Source organism: Anopheles ziemanni, chromosome 3, assembly GCF_943734765.1.
Source record: "Anopheles ziemanni chromosome 3, idAnoZiCoDA_A2_x.2, whole genome shotgun sequence".
Lineage (NCBI taxonomy): Eukaryota > Metazoa > Arthropoda > Insecta > Diptera > Culicidae > Anopheles > Anopheles ziemanni.
Window position 1 is genome coordinate 12,529,879 of NC_080706.1, and position 15,952 is coordinate 12,545,830.

The 15,952-nt window shown below is 45.4% G+C and overlaps 2 protein-coding genes across 2 annotated transcripts; one reads left to right on the forward strand and one right to left on the reverse strand.

The window, feature by feature from the left end:
* Window positions 1-454: 454 nt before the first annotated feature.
* Window positions 455-2,140, reverse strand: LOC131287050 (mitochondrial dicarboxylate carrier-like). The gene is made up of 3 exons (XM_058316066.1): window positions 2,041-2,140; window positions 1,245-1,662; window positions 455-1,185 (listed from the first exon to the last, which is right to left on the reverse strand). Exons 2-3 carry the CDS (start codon window positions 1,655-1,657, stop codon window positions 726-728), a joined length of 873 nt encoding a protein of 290 aa, XP_058172049.1. The 5' UTR covers window positions 1,658-1,662; window positions 2,041-2,140; the 3' UTR covers window positions 455-725.
* A 5,635-nt stretch (window positions 2,141-7,775) lies between these two features.
* Window positions 7,776-8,540, forward strand: LOC131284092 (uncharacterized). Its single transcript, XM_058312948.1, has one exon. The coding sequence runs from the start codon at window positions 7,776-7,778 to the stop codon at window positions 8,538-8,540; it is 765 nt and encodes a 254-aa protein (XP_058168931.1).
* The last annotated feature ends 7,412 nt before the right edge of the window (window positions 8,541-15,952 follow it).

Here is a 15,952-nt window from a genome sequence, read left to right on the forward strand (position 1 = left end):
CAGCTGGATCTGATAGCGGATCTTCAGATAATTGGAGTGTAAGTGTTTAGTTTGCACCGAAGCGAGAAAACTAAAGGTACGACCGACCGGCACTATGTTTTTCTACTGCATTGAACAACGTCAAACACCGCTGTTCTGCCAAAGAGATGCAACAGAGTATTTACAGTAATGTGCAAGGAAAGACAGGCAGTGTAAAATCAGTATATTAAATGGATTATTTAATTTACCAATTTGAATCCCATTTTCCATGCGCTTTTGTTTTTCGAAGGCGGGAGCATCGCTCTTTGTTAGTCGCTATAAGAAATTGGGTATGCCAAAAAATTTCGCAATGCTACGCTGTCCTTGCTCACGACTGTGGACAGGTGATCTCACTGACGTAAACGACGTACAAACGGTGGAAAAATACGGCTCGCGGATTAACTCTAACGTTGATAAATATTTATTCAAACCCTCTTCGTAATCTCGCAACTTTCCTTATGGTGTCTCTATGAGAGTGGAAAGTTTTCAAATTTATACGTGTCAGTTAAAACCAAAAGATTAAAAAACGAAAAAATAGAAACCCATAACAATGTTCGGTACCGGTTGCATCACCGGTACTCGATCGACCTGATCTACCCGTGATGCCTACAGCTTGTTCGTTAGTGGAATGTGTCAACAAATGCTCTAAAAGCTCGCGGTAACCCGTAAACGGTAATCGTTCGAGGTGCTATGCTGCGGTTCGGCCACTAGTTCGTTTTCGACTCCGGCTTCAGATAGCCAAAGTTCATACGCAGCTGCTCGAGGAAGACGAAGGTAAGGATGGTGTGCGGCCCAAGGCGCACGAAGGCCGGCACGTAACCCTTGAAGAACCCGAGCGGTCCGAGACGGGCGGTAAATCGCACAATGTCCCACACGCCCTGGAACTCGCCCGGTTTGGCGTTCATGGCGCGCGTCTTTAGCACGTCCAGCGGTTGTGTCAGTGTGGTCGCGATGGCTCCGGCCGTTAGCGACGAGAGGAAATGGGTCGTCAAGTTGTCGCCAAAGTGGCCCGATTTCAGCAGCAGATCCTTCACGAGATCGTAGAATGATAGCTGACCGATGGTCATGAAAACGGCGCGGGAGGTCGCAGTGGACGCCCCGGAGAACAGGCGCGCAAAACCCTCCTCTCGGTACACCCGGAACAGACCATCGACGGCGTTTTTGTAGCTAAAACAAGCAAGTGAGAAGTGTTCAGTGCAGTCCAACGTCGCTTGGCACAATCTTACTTTCTACGCTGCTCCGGGGGTAGCTTGATGTCGTTCTGCATCCGCACGTTAACCATGTCGGCCGGTGTTCCGACAAATCCACCAGCAGCTCCGGCCGCTCCGGCTAGCAGCGCCTTGCCGAAGAATCCGGAATCGCTGCCCATCGCTTGCTTGCCCACCTCGTAGATTCCGAACCGTGTCGTCGAGTAGGTCAGCTGGCGAAGCAACGATGCCGAGAGGCCATTGTAGAGCGCTAGGACACCCTGCGTACGCACCACCTTTCCGGTAAGCTGGAGCAGCGATATTTTACCCTCCTGCTGCGTTTGCAATGTGACCTTCAGCAGATCCAGCGGATGCGTGCAGCAGGCCGCTCCAGCACTGGCCAGCCCTCCAAAGTACCAGTACGAAAGGCGTTTCTTCTTGTCGTCGGACATCGTTGCTGAAATGGAATGGAACGAAAGGGTGTGTTCGATTAGTTTTCTTCGGTTCGGCTCCAGCGTACCGGATGAGATGCATTTGACAAGTAAAATCAGCTGATGTGGTCCAGTTAACACCCGGTCCATCGCATTCCCGGATGAGGAAGAACACGAAAAAAAAAGCTCAAATCACAAATGTAAACAAAACGTAAACACTCAACGCAAAACGGGCCACAAGGTTAAGCAAAAGGGCATCCGCGATATGAAAAAATCTTGCCCTCTAGGGCTACGTAGAATAACACAGGTGCGTCTTGGTCATGGTGTTATTTTTAGATAAAACCACGCCAAATTTGTTTGAGGAAGATAATGCACTCGGCTTGGTGCACGGGGGTACAGGTTACCTGCGTGTGTGCGGTAGGAGAAGGCAGCCGTGCTAGGGGGAAAGGATAGGGATGCGAAGACCGCGACCAAAAATACGACAACGACGACGGCGACGACGACGACGACAGCGGCGACAAAGTACTTTGAATGAAATGTAACGATGACGTAATTGACAACTGAAAGTCAAGGGATCGCCACACTTAGTAAAACAATTGTTACTATTTTCTTGAGTTGTGCTCCAGTGTATCAAACGCTGTGTTTCAGTGAGTCATATACTGCGGCGAATATTAAAATTATTCTACAATGTGTAAACTTTCTGTATTCGTCCGTATTTGGAAACATCGGAAAAGAGAAATATCGAGCTAATGGTGTTTCGTCTTCTTCTTCTTCAATTCGGCGAGGATTTACTCCAGTACGGCTATTGAATCCAGCTTCCTGGGCCTTCGCAAGCTAACCTGGAGACATAGACCTCTTTAGGTTAAGGACTGGCAACTAAAGGCCATATGTCCTGATTTTCTGTGGTTTTCGATTTTCTGTAGGCGTCGCCTTTTGACTGCCACCATGCGGCCAGGAGCACTGCTAGCCAACCACGCTAGTGCGCAGTCAAAATGCGGCTGTTCACCCGCCGTAACGAAAGGAATATTTCCTTCCGTTTGTCAGATCGCACGAAACTCGTGATCCGCTTGATTACTCAAACAGCACGAGATGTGCGTCGGCTAGGATTTCTCTGACTTGAGCTCCAGCTCGGCGACACCACGCGGCCGTGCCTAAGATAACCTTACTTTTCAGCTAACCCTTTTCAGGAACCTCGTGCACTGCTAACCATCCGCTCTGATGCGACGCCGAACTGGAACTCATGGTGTTTCGTCGTTTCATCGATTCCATGCCACACAGCCCTGCCTCGACGAGGCAAACGTCACAATCAGCTGATTCAAAACAAACAACAAACGGAATACCCGTACCGAAGGCCGTCGTGCGTTTCGTCGTTGTGTACGCTGTGCGTTGTCGAGTGCTTGTAAGAATAAATATCACTTAGCCGCCGGTTGATAATTTGGTTCCGGTAAGTGGACACTATTTATTGCTCAATAAACGAGTTTAGTGCGCGCTGACGTTTGATTAGCACATTAGCACGTATGTGGAGGTGTTGTTGCTAGGACACAGCGTTCGCGTTCGCAACCCGTTCACCAAGCGCACTGGCAACGGTATTCATTGCCATGTGGCCACAATGTGACACAAACTAGCATTGCACATACTAGCTTTGCAATCAAAAATGAATCGATTGAATAATCAACTGTTTGAAGGTTGTATGGCATTAATTATTCGTACACTAGTCCGCACTCAACCGGTTACACTGCACCATGCTTACCCACAATTTCGCGAAACGTTGGAATTTAGAGGTACTTCCGACGGCAGTAACCGCGCTAGGAAAGGCGCCACCCACTCAGCTTGCCGAACGAAGACAGAGTGAGAGTTATCAGGTACCGAAATCGTTTAGCTAAAATTATCATCAGTTGACGGTTCTTGTCAGTGACATGTCGTTGGAAGATTTCCTCTTCTTTTTTAATTTCTTACCCCCGCGGCACCGGCTGACGCACATTCACCACCACCGCTACCGACCGAGAACCGTTGCTTGTTTCCATCGGCGTTCCGTTCCGGACGCTGTCCCGATACGGAGCTACTCGTGTGCGTTTCCGACGGAAGATTCTGCGGCTTTGTCATCGTTGATTGATGGTAGATTATGACGACGGGATGATAGGGAACCAGATGCTAAGAATGTACATTATCATCGGCTGGAAGCATAAATGGCATGAAAAACGGTCCATCATATGAGGATTGGCATATCATGCCAGACGAATCGGCAGTGAAGCAAAGGATTTAACCTTCACTACGCTAAGATTGGTGCCATTCTATTCTTGCACCACACCGATTTCCATGTACCGCACAAGTGGTCAAAGGACCACGGGATGGACGGCTGGGAAAAGGCGTACACACCTCTGCTTGCCAACAATCTCCGCGTTAGTGCGTAGAGAAGATCTTATTGACGCAAGCGATTTTCCGTTGTTACCGAAACTGGTACCCGTTGCCTTCGCCCAACGTCTTGTGTAGGTGTGATGGAAAGTACTTCAGTACCGTATTTTACAATGAATAAAATATTCAAAAAGCTCAATGAATTTTATATTGGCTTATTTCACAAAATGGCAATGGCAACGACAGCGTTTAAAATATTCACGTGTATTTGCTCTCTGCCTTGAAATCACTGTCTTGATTTACAATTTACAATTTCTCTGCTTCAATACGACCGAAGACTGTTCTGAATGCTTTGTCTTAAGGCGTGCAGATTGAGGCCAAATATTTGTCGACATCTTATTTCATAAGATGGGTTAATAAACGACTGCACCGGCTCTTTTTAAAACTTTAATTTGTTAAATTAATTTTTTTTTTTTTTAAATGTCTTGTGGCTATAATTCGTACATAGATATACATGTATATAGCGAATCATAACGGAAAATGTTCAGAGTGCCATAAATTCGAAATATCCCAAAGGGAATTTTATTTTACCGATATTGTATTTTAATTATTCAATCTAGAATCAAGTTTGATGAACCTTTGAACTTCTTGATTTCTGGGCAAATGTTATCTTGCCTTTTACGTTTTGAATTATGTTCAACAGTGAGTTGAAGTTTTCGGTTTTGTTTGAACTAAAAGGTCTCCCCATTAGGGTTCAGCTTTAATTAGAACTTATTTTGCATTCACACCGGGAAGAGGAAGTCTTTCACATCAAAGCAAATTGGCTACTTACCACTTTTCCTAGGGCATTTTTTAAATGATCTTCTTGATCCGCACGCCAAAATAAGCTGGCTTAGAAATTAACACAAATCAGAACGTCGTCGGTGCTGAAAATAACTTTTCAAGTTTATAATTTGATTCAGACTTCCCAGAATTCGTTCATTGACGTCTTAATACTTTGCTAGTCCACCGATCCTTTTCTAATGCGGCAAGTTCGAGGCTCAACCCAGTTCTTAGATCGTACCTCCTTGTCCATCGTTTCGTTTGAAATTCTTGAAATCCATTTTACGTGCCGATAAAGTTTGAAATATATCTTGCTGGATCGAGGTGGTATCAGAGTTCAATTTTAAAGGCCATCAAACTTAAAGTATTTGAAGGACCCCGAATCAGAGTGGTTTTCTATTGAGGCGTTGAATTAAACCTTCTCTGCCGAGGTGGCGAGTGCAAATGAAAGTATCATCATCCTTTGGGTGATTTTGATTCTCTTGTCCTCCTTGCCCACCACGCTCTTCGCTCGTTCCATAGCCATAAGATAAAAAAGTTTTTCGTAAACAGTTACCTTCGTTCGGACCGTTTCGAGATGCGGTTTTTCATGCACTCCTGGTTTCTTACCGAAATGTGCTTGTGTGTATTTATTGTCCAACCTTGCCTCTCCATTCTCCGTTCTTTGAAGTATAACATGCAAGTGGCAAACTTCTTACAAATTCCACGCAAAACTAAATACTTCGTAAAACTTTTTCCACGTATGCGGTTAAAGATTTACCGGCGAGACGCAAGCGAACCACTGAGAGGAAATAAACAAAACACTCGGCAGAAAGTTTTCAGCCCCTCCCTACGAAAACCACCCTCGAAAGGGATTTTCCCGAGAGAGTTTTGCAAAAGACAAAAATTATCCACCCACTAACCTCTGCCACGTGATTTGGCTCGACCTTAAAGCACCTTCTCCGTTCCATCCGGTGACAAGTGTTTCATTTATTGTCGCACGAAAAACTGAGACCGTACACAGGAGACGGTCGAGAAAGTTTTCGAGTTTCAATTCGAACCCGTGTGCAAACCACACAAAACAAAGGGCCTCGGTTAGAACATATCTTTACCAGAAAAGTCACCGGGGAAAGGACGACTGCCACCGCCGGGGCACTTATCCGGACTGGGAGAGACTGTTTATGCGCAACAGTTGCGACATCGAGCGCCATTAAGGACTCATTAGCTGGGGAGAAAGTTTTTAGTTAGAAAATATTATTAAAACGATCGGTGCAACTTATCGCCTAGTGTATAAAAGCGGGGCAATATGAAAGTTCCATCGCCGGCCCATCGATCGTTACAGCAAACATCAACATTCGAGGCGGCCGTAATACATGACGGTGCGACCTTTCATCAGACGCTGAGCTGCATGTGAACCAACTCATCTGTTTTGATATGGGAAAAGGATGGACCTTTCTCTTTCAGCCTGCGTAGAAATAAGCCGATAAGGTGTTGTTGTTTCCGTCTGCGTTCCTCCGCCGTTCACTGATCGGTTTTTCTTGGTCGCAAAAACTAAATTATGTGTTCGTGACTAAACGAAAATTTTTATCTCGTAAAACCATACGAAGGAAATCATATCATCGTGCCGTATAGACTTTGTTTTCTGTTTTAATGGTTTTTCGTTTTAGGGGTTTTTTTTCATTTCCATTGCACATCTTTTACGCAGTCAGTGGGAGATATGCGCCCGATGGATAATTTAGCATCATCCTTATCGGGCCGATACCGTTCCGCGACGGAAAATGTCATTAGGTTTTGTGGGAAGTGGAATCCCATGGCCTTCCCTGAAAGACATCCGCAGTGACGCACGAGACTGGAATGTTAATGGCTAACAAATGCAATAAGAAAAGAAAACTGCATCCACCCGATGCAATTCGTACCATTCTTTCAGAAAGCAGCTGCATTTCCGTGCAAAGAAACAAAAGAAACGATAAGCAATATCGTGGGAAACGGATCGCCTGGCAGACATGAGATGGTTCGCTTCTACGCTTACGGCATTATCTCCTTTACAGAAAGCTTATTCTGTGCCATGGTTGTTCACGGAGAAGGAATCTGAGCTGGCAAAGCAGATTGTAAGTTATTTTTAATGAACTTCCTGACGAGAAATCCATCTGTTTTGGTATATAGAAATCTTATACCATTGTGGACTAAAATATTTAATTTGCTTTAGTCGCCGAGCTTATCAGCGGTAATATGGAAGCTTGGGAATGGAATGGTTTGTTTATGGTAGAAAAACTCTTGACTACGCAACTTATCAGAGCAAAGACCACAAGAAGACTGTCGCGTTTGGAAGGTGCATCGCCTTCTCGTCGATTGCTGTCCTTTGTCCCCGCGGTTTTTTCAATCGTTCCACGGGGCGGGGAATCCTTAGAGGACATATCGCCCAACCAATCTTTTGTTGTTGGTCATTTTCTTTCAATGTTCCAATTACTCCGGCATCGAAAGGAATTCGTACAAACGTTCAAGAGGATCTTTACAATTTACTTCGTATAAATATCGAATCAGGTTGACGATACTCATCATCCATTGCTCCGCCGTTGAAACGACATTAAAGCATGCACAACCTGTACAGTTTTGACTGATTGAAAGATTTAAAGGCGAAACGTTCTAAAAACGGTCAAAGGTCCGGCATTCGGCATGAAGTAAAACCAACCTTCCATTTTATTGTGTTAATTTAGAATGTCCAGCCTTAGTGTGACGTTTTTTTTAGTTCCATTTCTGAATGTGTCCGAGAACGAATACCGAGAATAAAGTTGGCTAGACATCCGTCCCTGTGGGGTCGTACTGGGTACCGTCGGACGGGTCAAAAAATAAATCTAAAATTTTTTGTTCCACCTTCACGCGCAACCTACTGATGTTCCGTAATTTCATTTATCTTTCCCACAGGACGACAGAGAGGCTACCTTTTCGGCTCCGGAAAAGCATTAGCACAGACCCCCCCCGTGTGACCATGTCGTGGAGGAATTTGTGGGCGTGTGGTTGGGATTCTACAAATGAAGCTGCACCATCGGACCAGCTGAGGGTGTCACTGGTACAGGAGCGGTCCGGCGTTGATGGAGGGTTTTTGCTAGTGCAACTGATCGCCTGCCATCTGCGCGAGGGTCCGCAGAACCATGTGCTAATGTTTGCATCGCATCATACGGCCGCTCATTACATTGGGGCCGCACAGAAGTTGACTTTTAACGCACGTAGCTATATCGAATCAGGCAAGCTTCAACTGGTTGATGTGAACGCGGAGTTGTATGCGCAGTGTCCCAAACTTGAGCCCACCCAGTTGCTGACACATCTTCGGAACCGGGTACGCGATGTACCAGCCACATCAAACACCGTTGTCATCGTAGACGATCTCAGCTTCTACACGATCATGGACCCGTCACCCGAGGCCGAGGACAGTGTGATAGATTTCGCGGAGGAACTAATTGACAAGGCGCAACCCGGCATCAGTCACGTCGTGCTGAAGGTGAACGCGGCGGAGTGCTACGAGCGCCTGTGTGCCACCCTGGACGACCTGGCCACCATTTCCATCCTGCTCGAACCGCTGCCGTCGGGCAACTTCCGCGAAGTGGATGGGCGCATGACGGTGCACGAGCGGAGGGCCGAGGATCGGTCGTCGGGTCTCGTTTTGCGAAAGGCTCGCTGCAATCTCCTGTACAAAGTTGGTGACCGCCAGGTACAGACGTTCGTCCCGGGAGAGTTTGGAATAAAAAACCTATGAAGGTGGTGAATGCAAAAAGAAAACGAACATCTCTTACATTTGGACCGCCCGAAGTAGCTGTCGCCCGTATGCATAAAAGTCACACTAGGTCTCTCGTATCAGGTAATGTTCCACGAGCAATAATGTTCACCATGTCGCGTGACGGTGGAGCAAAGAAATGGGTTACTACTGTAGGGAAAGCAGCTCATAGTTCGAATGTCCTTTAGTACAGACCGCTAGACACACGACACGCGGTACAGAGATAGAAGGTAGAAATTTTATTACACCGATGTGACAGTTTCACTCGGTCCCACTTTGACAAGCGTCGCAAAGAGTATTATTTTGCAAATTCTTGCGCTTTGTTCGCACGCTCGAAAACGTGAAAGAAACGATTTTTCAACCAAGACTTCTCTTCACGACCTCCTATGCCACTTTTCTCCCCCGCGGTACGTGATTCATTTCATGTAAACCAGAACAAGTCAAACACCCGCACACCTCGTGCTCGCCGTCGATGGCGTCGATGGAGAGGAAAGCGAAAACATCATTCGTCTGCCGTGCGGCGCAAATATGCGTACATCTGCACGTGCACCATGACGTTTTGGTACGTGCGAAACTCTCACGTTTCACCCGCCTCCGTCGAGTTTTGGCAACTTTGGTTGGGAAAAATTTAATGATGACTCCGGTATGCTTTTCGAGAGTGTGAAGAAAGGGGTCCGGGATTACCGTGGTACCAATGCTGACGGAACATTGTTCCGGGATGGAGTATGTTAAGAAGATAAACGAACTTATGACGTACCATGTGTGTGTGTTTGCGTGTGGTTTGGTTAGGCTTCATCAAACACTACCGGCAACGTTCTGCCATTTCAAGAAGCTTTCACATGCTGGATAGATTTATCTTTTGATGCGTGGCGATATTTATACCACTGTGCTCAAATTTATGTCGATCATTCAAAACCGTTGGAGAAGTAGGCTTTGTCGTAAAATATCGTGTGCGAAGTATAGGTACATTGATTAAACACACCATTTCGGATGTCGAGCTCGAGGCTGGTGGAAAGTAGTTATCTTTTATTACTCCGCAATGTAAGCAACGCGGTTGGCGAACTTCTAATTTAGCTGGCTTAAGATTGAGCTGAAGCGGAAAATTAGTTTGTTTTTGATATATTTTCCGCCTTTTTCTCCTTCGCTAAAAGCAGTTGGAGAAACCTTTCAACACTTAAAGGCACTCCAATGGGGGAGGGTGGTGCGATGACTGAGATAACATTCCCATTCCATTCCACGGTGCTTGTGCCTCGAATTCCAACTCGTGCTACATTATTTCTTTAATGTTTGCAATTTACTAGCCTCCGCTCCGGATCTCGTGACCGGCTACCGGTCGGTGCGGGGCGTACATTGCCACCCGCGCCATTAGCCGAACACCGAAAAGGACATGCCACACAGCGCCCAAAGGGTCGGCCAAGGCTTTTTTTTACCCATTTTACTTGTGTGCTCTTTCGTCACTTTTCGATGGCAAATCTTTCTGCCAAAAAGATATCATTGCCGCACGAGAGAACGGGCACGATGAAACATTTTGTACGGTCATATTTCATAGCGCATTCCGCCATAAACGGGACACACACACACCCACACCCACATTTGCTGTGTTTTCTTTTCGTCCTCGTCAACCCACGAGGGAAAGGAAAATTCCATCACTTCCCTCGTGGTGTCACCCCTGAGTGTGTGCGACCGAACAGCTCCAGTACCGGCATCGCGAGCGAAATGAGTTATTACATATTTTTGATGGTGCTTCGATGTTGTTTTTGATTTTTATTTTTCGCTATTTTTGTCATTTGTGGCCTCCAACCACCACCGTGTGGAGGTCACACATTTCTACTTTTGCACGTGCACTCGTTGCAGAGGCTCCTTGGATCCGGATGGAGGAATGGACGAACGGGTTCTTCTGCGTCGGCAGAGTTACAGGGTTACAAATTTATTGCCTGTAACCGGAGCGGATGCGTTTGACAGATTGTTAATGAGCCTTACGGTGGTTTTCGGGAAAAGTCACGCCACCAAACTCGGTGTGTCTCTATCGAAACGAACCGTGGCCGTACGAAACCATATATATCCACATATGTGTGTTTATTGCAGTTTCTCATTCACACTGTATTAGTTTTAGTCGATCCAATAATTTGCCCATTAAAAGCTAAATGCTTTTATTTATAGATTAGATTTTAAGCACTTTGGATAGCATTGTCCCAAAAGTAAGATTTTTTTCCAACAAATTGGAACAACATTGGAAGAAACAACTATTTTCTTAGACAAACGATTTTCGCTTTCAATTTTTTTCATAATCAAGACAGGCGGGCCCATATATTAAACATTTCGGCTATGGGGCTTTTTCTTGATTGCCAATGTTATGAAATCGACTCCCCGATATGGGTCGTGAAATGTTACTCAAGCCTAGAAAAAAAACGACCCATTTTTCGACTCTTTTGTTTTTCTGTTTGCACGAGTTAAAGAGCGATTCAATTTCCGCTACGTTTAACCAACCCTGAACTTTGAACTTAAATTCATTCTTCGTCGTTTGCGATGCTTCGTTTAGTAAACAACATCTATCTTACGCTTGTAGAGACTGTTTATATTCAATTCTCCCCATTTCAACCGTTATTGCCTTTGCCAAAGTGTAATAAAAATAGTGTCCCGTTTTTTCGGCATCTCAATGTCGTGTGTCGACACAACGCGTACCTCTACAAATAGGCTTTAATCGGACGTGGCTCCGTGTACGCCTATGGAATCACATTTGGGCTCCCTTTTTTTATGAACTTTTCCTATATCAGTCGAGCCCACGATCGGGCCCAGCGGTACACGGTTCGCGACACCGGTCGGGACTGTCCCAAGCGATCTTACTCGGTGGGGATTTCCGGGAAGGAAGCGAAAATAATCATTTAAAGATTCCTTACGCGCCCCTTTTACGATGCACTAAAACCATCACGCTATCGACTGAACCATCGATTTTATCCAATCGATTGCGCCAGATGTCTTGGATGGTAGAGGTTGCTTTCGCCATCCCCGTTTGCTTTGGTCCATACCACACGCAAAGGATATTGATTTAGGTCTCCTTTTCGTCATCCTTTTTTTTTTGCTTGCTCCCCTCGACGAGAGAAACAAACACGGATTCGTTTGTCGAAAATGCATTAAATGAATGGTGGAACGGTGAAACTTTGCGCTCCGAACGTATTACTGTTTCGTTTGCGTTCACCTCGGTGACTTCACATCGAATCGATCGAACCGTCGAGGTTGTCAAGGGCGCCGAACGAAACGCCCAACGGAAAGTGGTTCCTATTTTTGGTATTGCTTTACGATCCGGCTAAGAGTGAATCGATGTAATTTTCCGGCTGCTCGTGGAAAAATCATCCTTCCCATCAAATCTTATCTGAGTTCTGGGAAAACCATTTCCACCGGTAACATTGTGTTTCCAGCACTTTTCTTCTTTGATTCTACGTGAACTTGAACGTTGAACGTGTTGAAATCAGTCACAAAAGCGCTGTAAATGGGCCGTATTGTTTTTGTGCCGCCGAGTCATGATTCGCGCCACCGGCATCACATAAATGTCAGCTGATTTACTTGCTCACTTATCGGCTGCCTTCCGCTTATTTCCGGCGCGATGATTTGCATCTGTTAAAATAGAGCTATTGTTTCATATTTTATCGAATGGAACGATGAGCTTTTCATAAATGTCTGGTCTAAGGCGTTGGCGGTACTCGAGTGAGTGGAATTCATTTGAAAACAATCCTTTTACTTTATACTTCATTAAGCTTTATAAGAAAAGTCAATATTGTTGTTCTCGAGAGCGTAAATCGACTCTTCTTCTGAAAACTCATCGGAGCTCATTTTCCCTTTTTGCTAGGTTTGAAAAATTAATTTCATTTTCTACGTACTATTGCGTTCATTTCTATCCCGAGCAATTTCTGTTTAATTTTCAATGACATTTTCCTAAATTCTGGTTACTAAACCCTCGCTTTTTTAATCTGAAACAGAATGCTTCCAACAACTGTCGAAACCTTTATCAATCACAAGCTGGTACTAAAAAAAAAAAAGAAAGAAAATCCCATCACAAAGTTGAGTAATGGTATTGCTTGTCCTTACTTGTCCGTAGTGGTTTGGTCGTTCCTTGTTGCATGTATAATAGATCCGTTGCTTTAACCCGAAGTCTAACCAATTTCAAATTGAGCTGCAAATTATGTCTAGCGTCTCAGTTAATTTAAAAAAATTATGTCCACTCCCGGTCGACTCTGCCAGGCGATGAAAGCAAATCACTCCTAAATCCAGCCGATGAAAACAAATCACTCCGTAGCGCCGGCAGAAGGGGATGAAACGGAACGTGAAACCCGTTGTTCTTCGTTTCAAATAAAGTCCCCACCCGCCCGGACACAGCCGGCCAAATTTGAAACGTATCGTGTGCGTAAGCCATGGGGCTTGTTCCGATCTGTTAACTTCATCAATGACCGAGCTGGCAGGCCCAAGATTAATACTCTCTCTACCCATCCTCGGTGTGGAGTGTTTTCCACCCATCGGAGCGCTTCCTGTTCAATCCTTTTGCGTGCGCACTGACCATCAATCAACATGGTCGTGTTCGACCGAACAGGCTTGAGGTATTTGTCGAACCGGCTCGACGCTTTAACTGGGAACAGCCAAAGTTTTTCGGCACGCACCGTGCAGGGACTGCGAGCGGACGGGGACGGGGAGAAATTATTGTCCCTGTGGTCCGGCTCGAGTGACAGCGGCACGAATATTTGGTATATACGTATAAACCATGTCTGCCTGGTATATACGGGGTGGATGGGTTCTTCGAGTGGGTCGCAAGACTGATACTGATGGGCTAAAGCGGGAAGTTTCATTTATCATTACCGATCGAAATTTTCCTCTCATGTTCCAACCGGAAGATGGTTGATCGAATGTATCAGTTTCGTATTCAGCAAATCAACTACCCGTAACGGAATGAAGAAGGCGAATACTTCCGACTAGGAAAAGCTCGAGTTATCCTTCGTCCACAAACTCGAAAGGGAAGGGTTAAGCGTTCGATGCGCCCACCCGAGGCTTTGCTCGATGGTACGCTGTCTGTGCAGATAAAGGATTTTCCGAGCGGATATTGACATGAATTTGATTGAAAGTAGTTGCGCAGCACTTCAAGTTATACCGGTGGCGTGCGTGCGGCTTCCCACATCGAGGCAAATAGACGACATGGCAGTGAATGAAGTTGTAAAATCGAAACGGTAAATATAGCAACATATTTACACAAGCATACAATACGATTTTCCGAGTGGAAAGTTTAGAAAAGTCATCAATTATCGATGGTGTTTGCATACATTTAGGCGCTTTGGTAATAGTTTTTCAAACTAGTTTGAAAGTAAATGTTTGAAATTGAAATGGATGTGAAATTTTACAAAATCGGAACTATTAGTGTGTTAAAATCGTTAAAGTAATTCGCGAAAAGATCTCAAAAATACCTTTTTACTGTACAAAGAGTAGTGAGCTGAGCTGTAAAAAGGAAGTTAAAAAATGTGATACGTAAAAAAATATGTTTTAAGTACTTTTGTCCTACTTTCTAACTTCTCACCGAGAAAACAATTCTTTTAGGCAACATAATGCTTCTGGCTGCTGCTATCCTTTTAGTGAAATCCAGTATCGACCCAAAATCGATTGCAGTTTCATTTGGCTGCGGTTTTATTACCATTCAACAGCGATTCGTTGTCTTTGCCGTAGCGACCTTTAAGAAGACGGTCTCGGAAATAGATTGCATCTTGCGAAATCAACAAAGCAAACTTGGTTTATTTGATTTAAGCAATCTCCGTCGGAAGGCAATCGTTTCCAGGCTTTCGCCTTGCGATCGAGAATTTTATTGAAATCATTCGCGCTGAAGTTTGCTTCGGAAATGGTCGCTCCGTGGGGAGATCTTTCGTACCGGCCACCCGATTCACTCCCACTTTCTTCCGACCCATAGTGTTCGGTCGGTTTTGTAAAGTAAATAATATCCTCACGCGCTCTCCGTGGTGCTCGTGCGGACGTGTTAGTTTTATTACGCGCCCCGGATTGCGGACGACATTCCGTAAGCACACGTGCGTCCTTCCGTATCCTTGGATGCGCGCGTGCCTATTCGCACCACGCTGCACTCCAAGCAAGCTGGAAGGATGCGGCCGTTTATTATTATTTTATTTATTGCCCGAGTTGCCAGATTAAATATTTACTTTTCCAAGCCGCCAGCCCATTTGCGCCAGGGTAAACTTCTGATCGGATGACCCGCACTGTCGGTGGTGATGGTAATTATTTAACGTGTCCCCGACCGCGCTCCCCCCCATCCTGGCATCCTGACGTTTCGTGCCTCTCCAGCAATCGACTTTGAAATGGATCGTTTGGCGGTCATTACGCGACCATTTCAAACGCACAAATGGCTTTCCTGCGGTGAGATGTCGCCGGTTTTCCACGGCGCCAGCGGCACGCTGGGGCCGGCCGGAAAATGCCATCCGTCGCCGGCAGCGATGGGGCGTCCCCGTGTTTATGGTATTTACAAGGGATTCAATTTTCTCGTCGGTCATATTCATTACCCATTTTGCCGACCGCCAACCCTTGAACTCGCGTCCCACTCGAATGGTTGTGGTTCGAACATTTTCCACCTCCATCCATCCAGCCAGCTCGAGGAAAACCAGCGCATTTGGGTGGCAGAAAGTGGTCGTGTTTATGTTACCACGACCCGCTGTCAGAACCCGTGTCGAGCGCACATCGACGAGCGTGAGCAATTCCGCGCGCGCATCAAGTGCCGCTGCCATAACGTTGTCAAAATACATTCGAACACTTGAGGTGGCCGAGCGTGCCACTCAGCACTACCGGGCAAGGAAGGGGTAAACGGTGGCGGTGAAAAATTGGCGTGTGGCGCATGTAAAATACACCGCAGTGTCAAGCGAAGTGCGAACGTTCAGTTTGACGAAGTTCTGTAAAAGGGGGTTAACATAAACATCGTCAAAACAAGACGAATTAGTGTCTCGTTCAATAACCGTGGAAGGGTTTGCAACGGAAAAAAGTGTTACAGACAGAAACCTGTTCTTTTTTCAAATTTTGCTCTGTTACAAAGCGTTTCCATTTTGTATTTTCTATGTTCTCTGTTGTTTAACATAGGCACCGTCGAACGCTATGGCAGCAAAACAGCGTGATTTCTTGGATGTAATGGGATACTTTCCACTCCCTTTGAAGGTTGTTTGCTCTTTACACAAACCCTAAACCGGTCGATGACGTTGACCTGTGTTGTTATACTTCAGCTGCTTTTGTCAGATTAATCAAATTTCGTGGTTGTATAATTTGTACCGACATTTTTATTCTATTTCTTGTTTGTTTGAAAATTGAAATTTAAAATTGTTATTTTTTCAACAAGTTCACATGGAAAAATAATTTTCTAAACTACTAAT

Bases quoted from the DNA above. Each gene is read 5' to 3' on its own strand.
- LOC131287050 (XM_058316066.1), bottom strand. From the start codon at position 1,657: ATGTCCGACGACAAGAAGAAACGCCTTTCGTACTGGTACTTTGGAGGG. The intron at 1,186-1,244 runs GTAAGATTGTGC...TGCTTGTTTTAG, and splicing joins CCCCCGGAGCAGCGTAGAAA to CTACAAAAACGCCGTCGATG.
- LOC131284092 (XM_058312948.1), top strand. From the start codon at position 7,776: ATGTCGTGGAGGAATTTGTGGGCGTGTGGTTGGGATTCTACAAATGAA.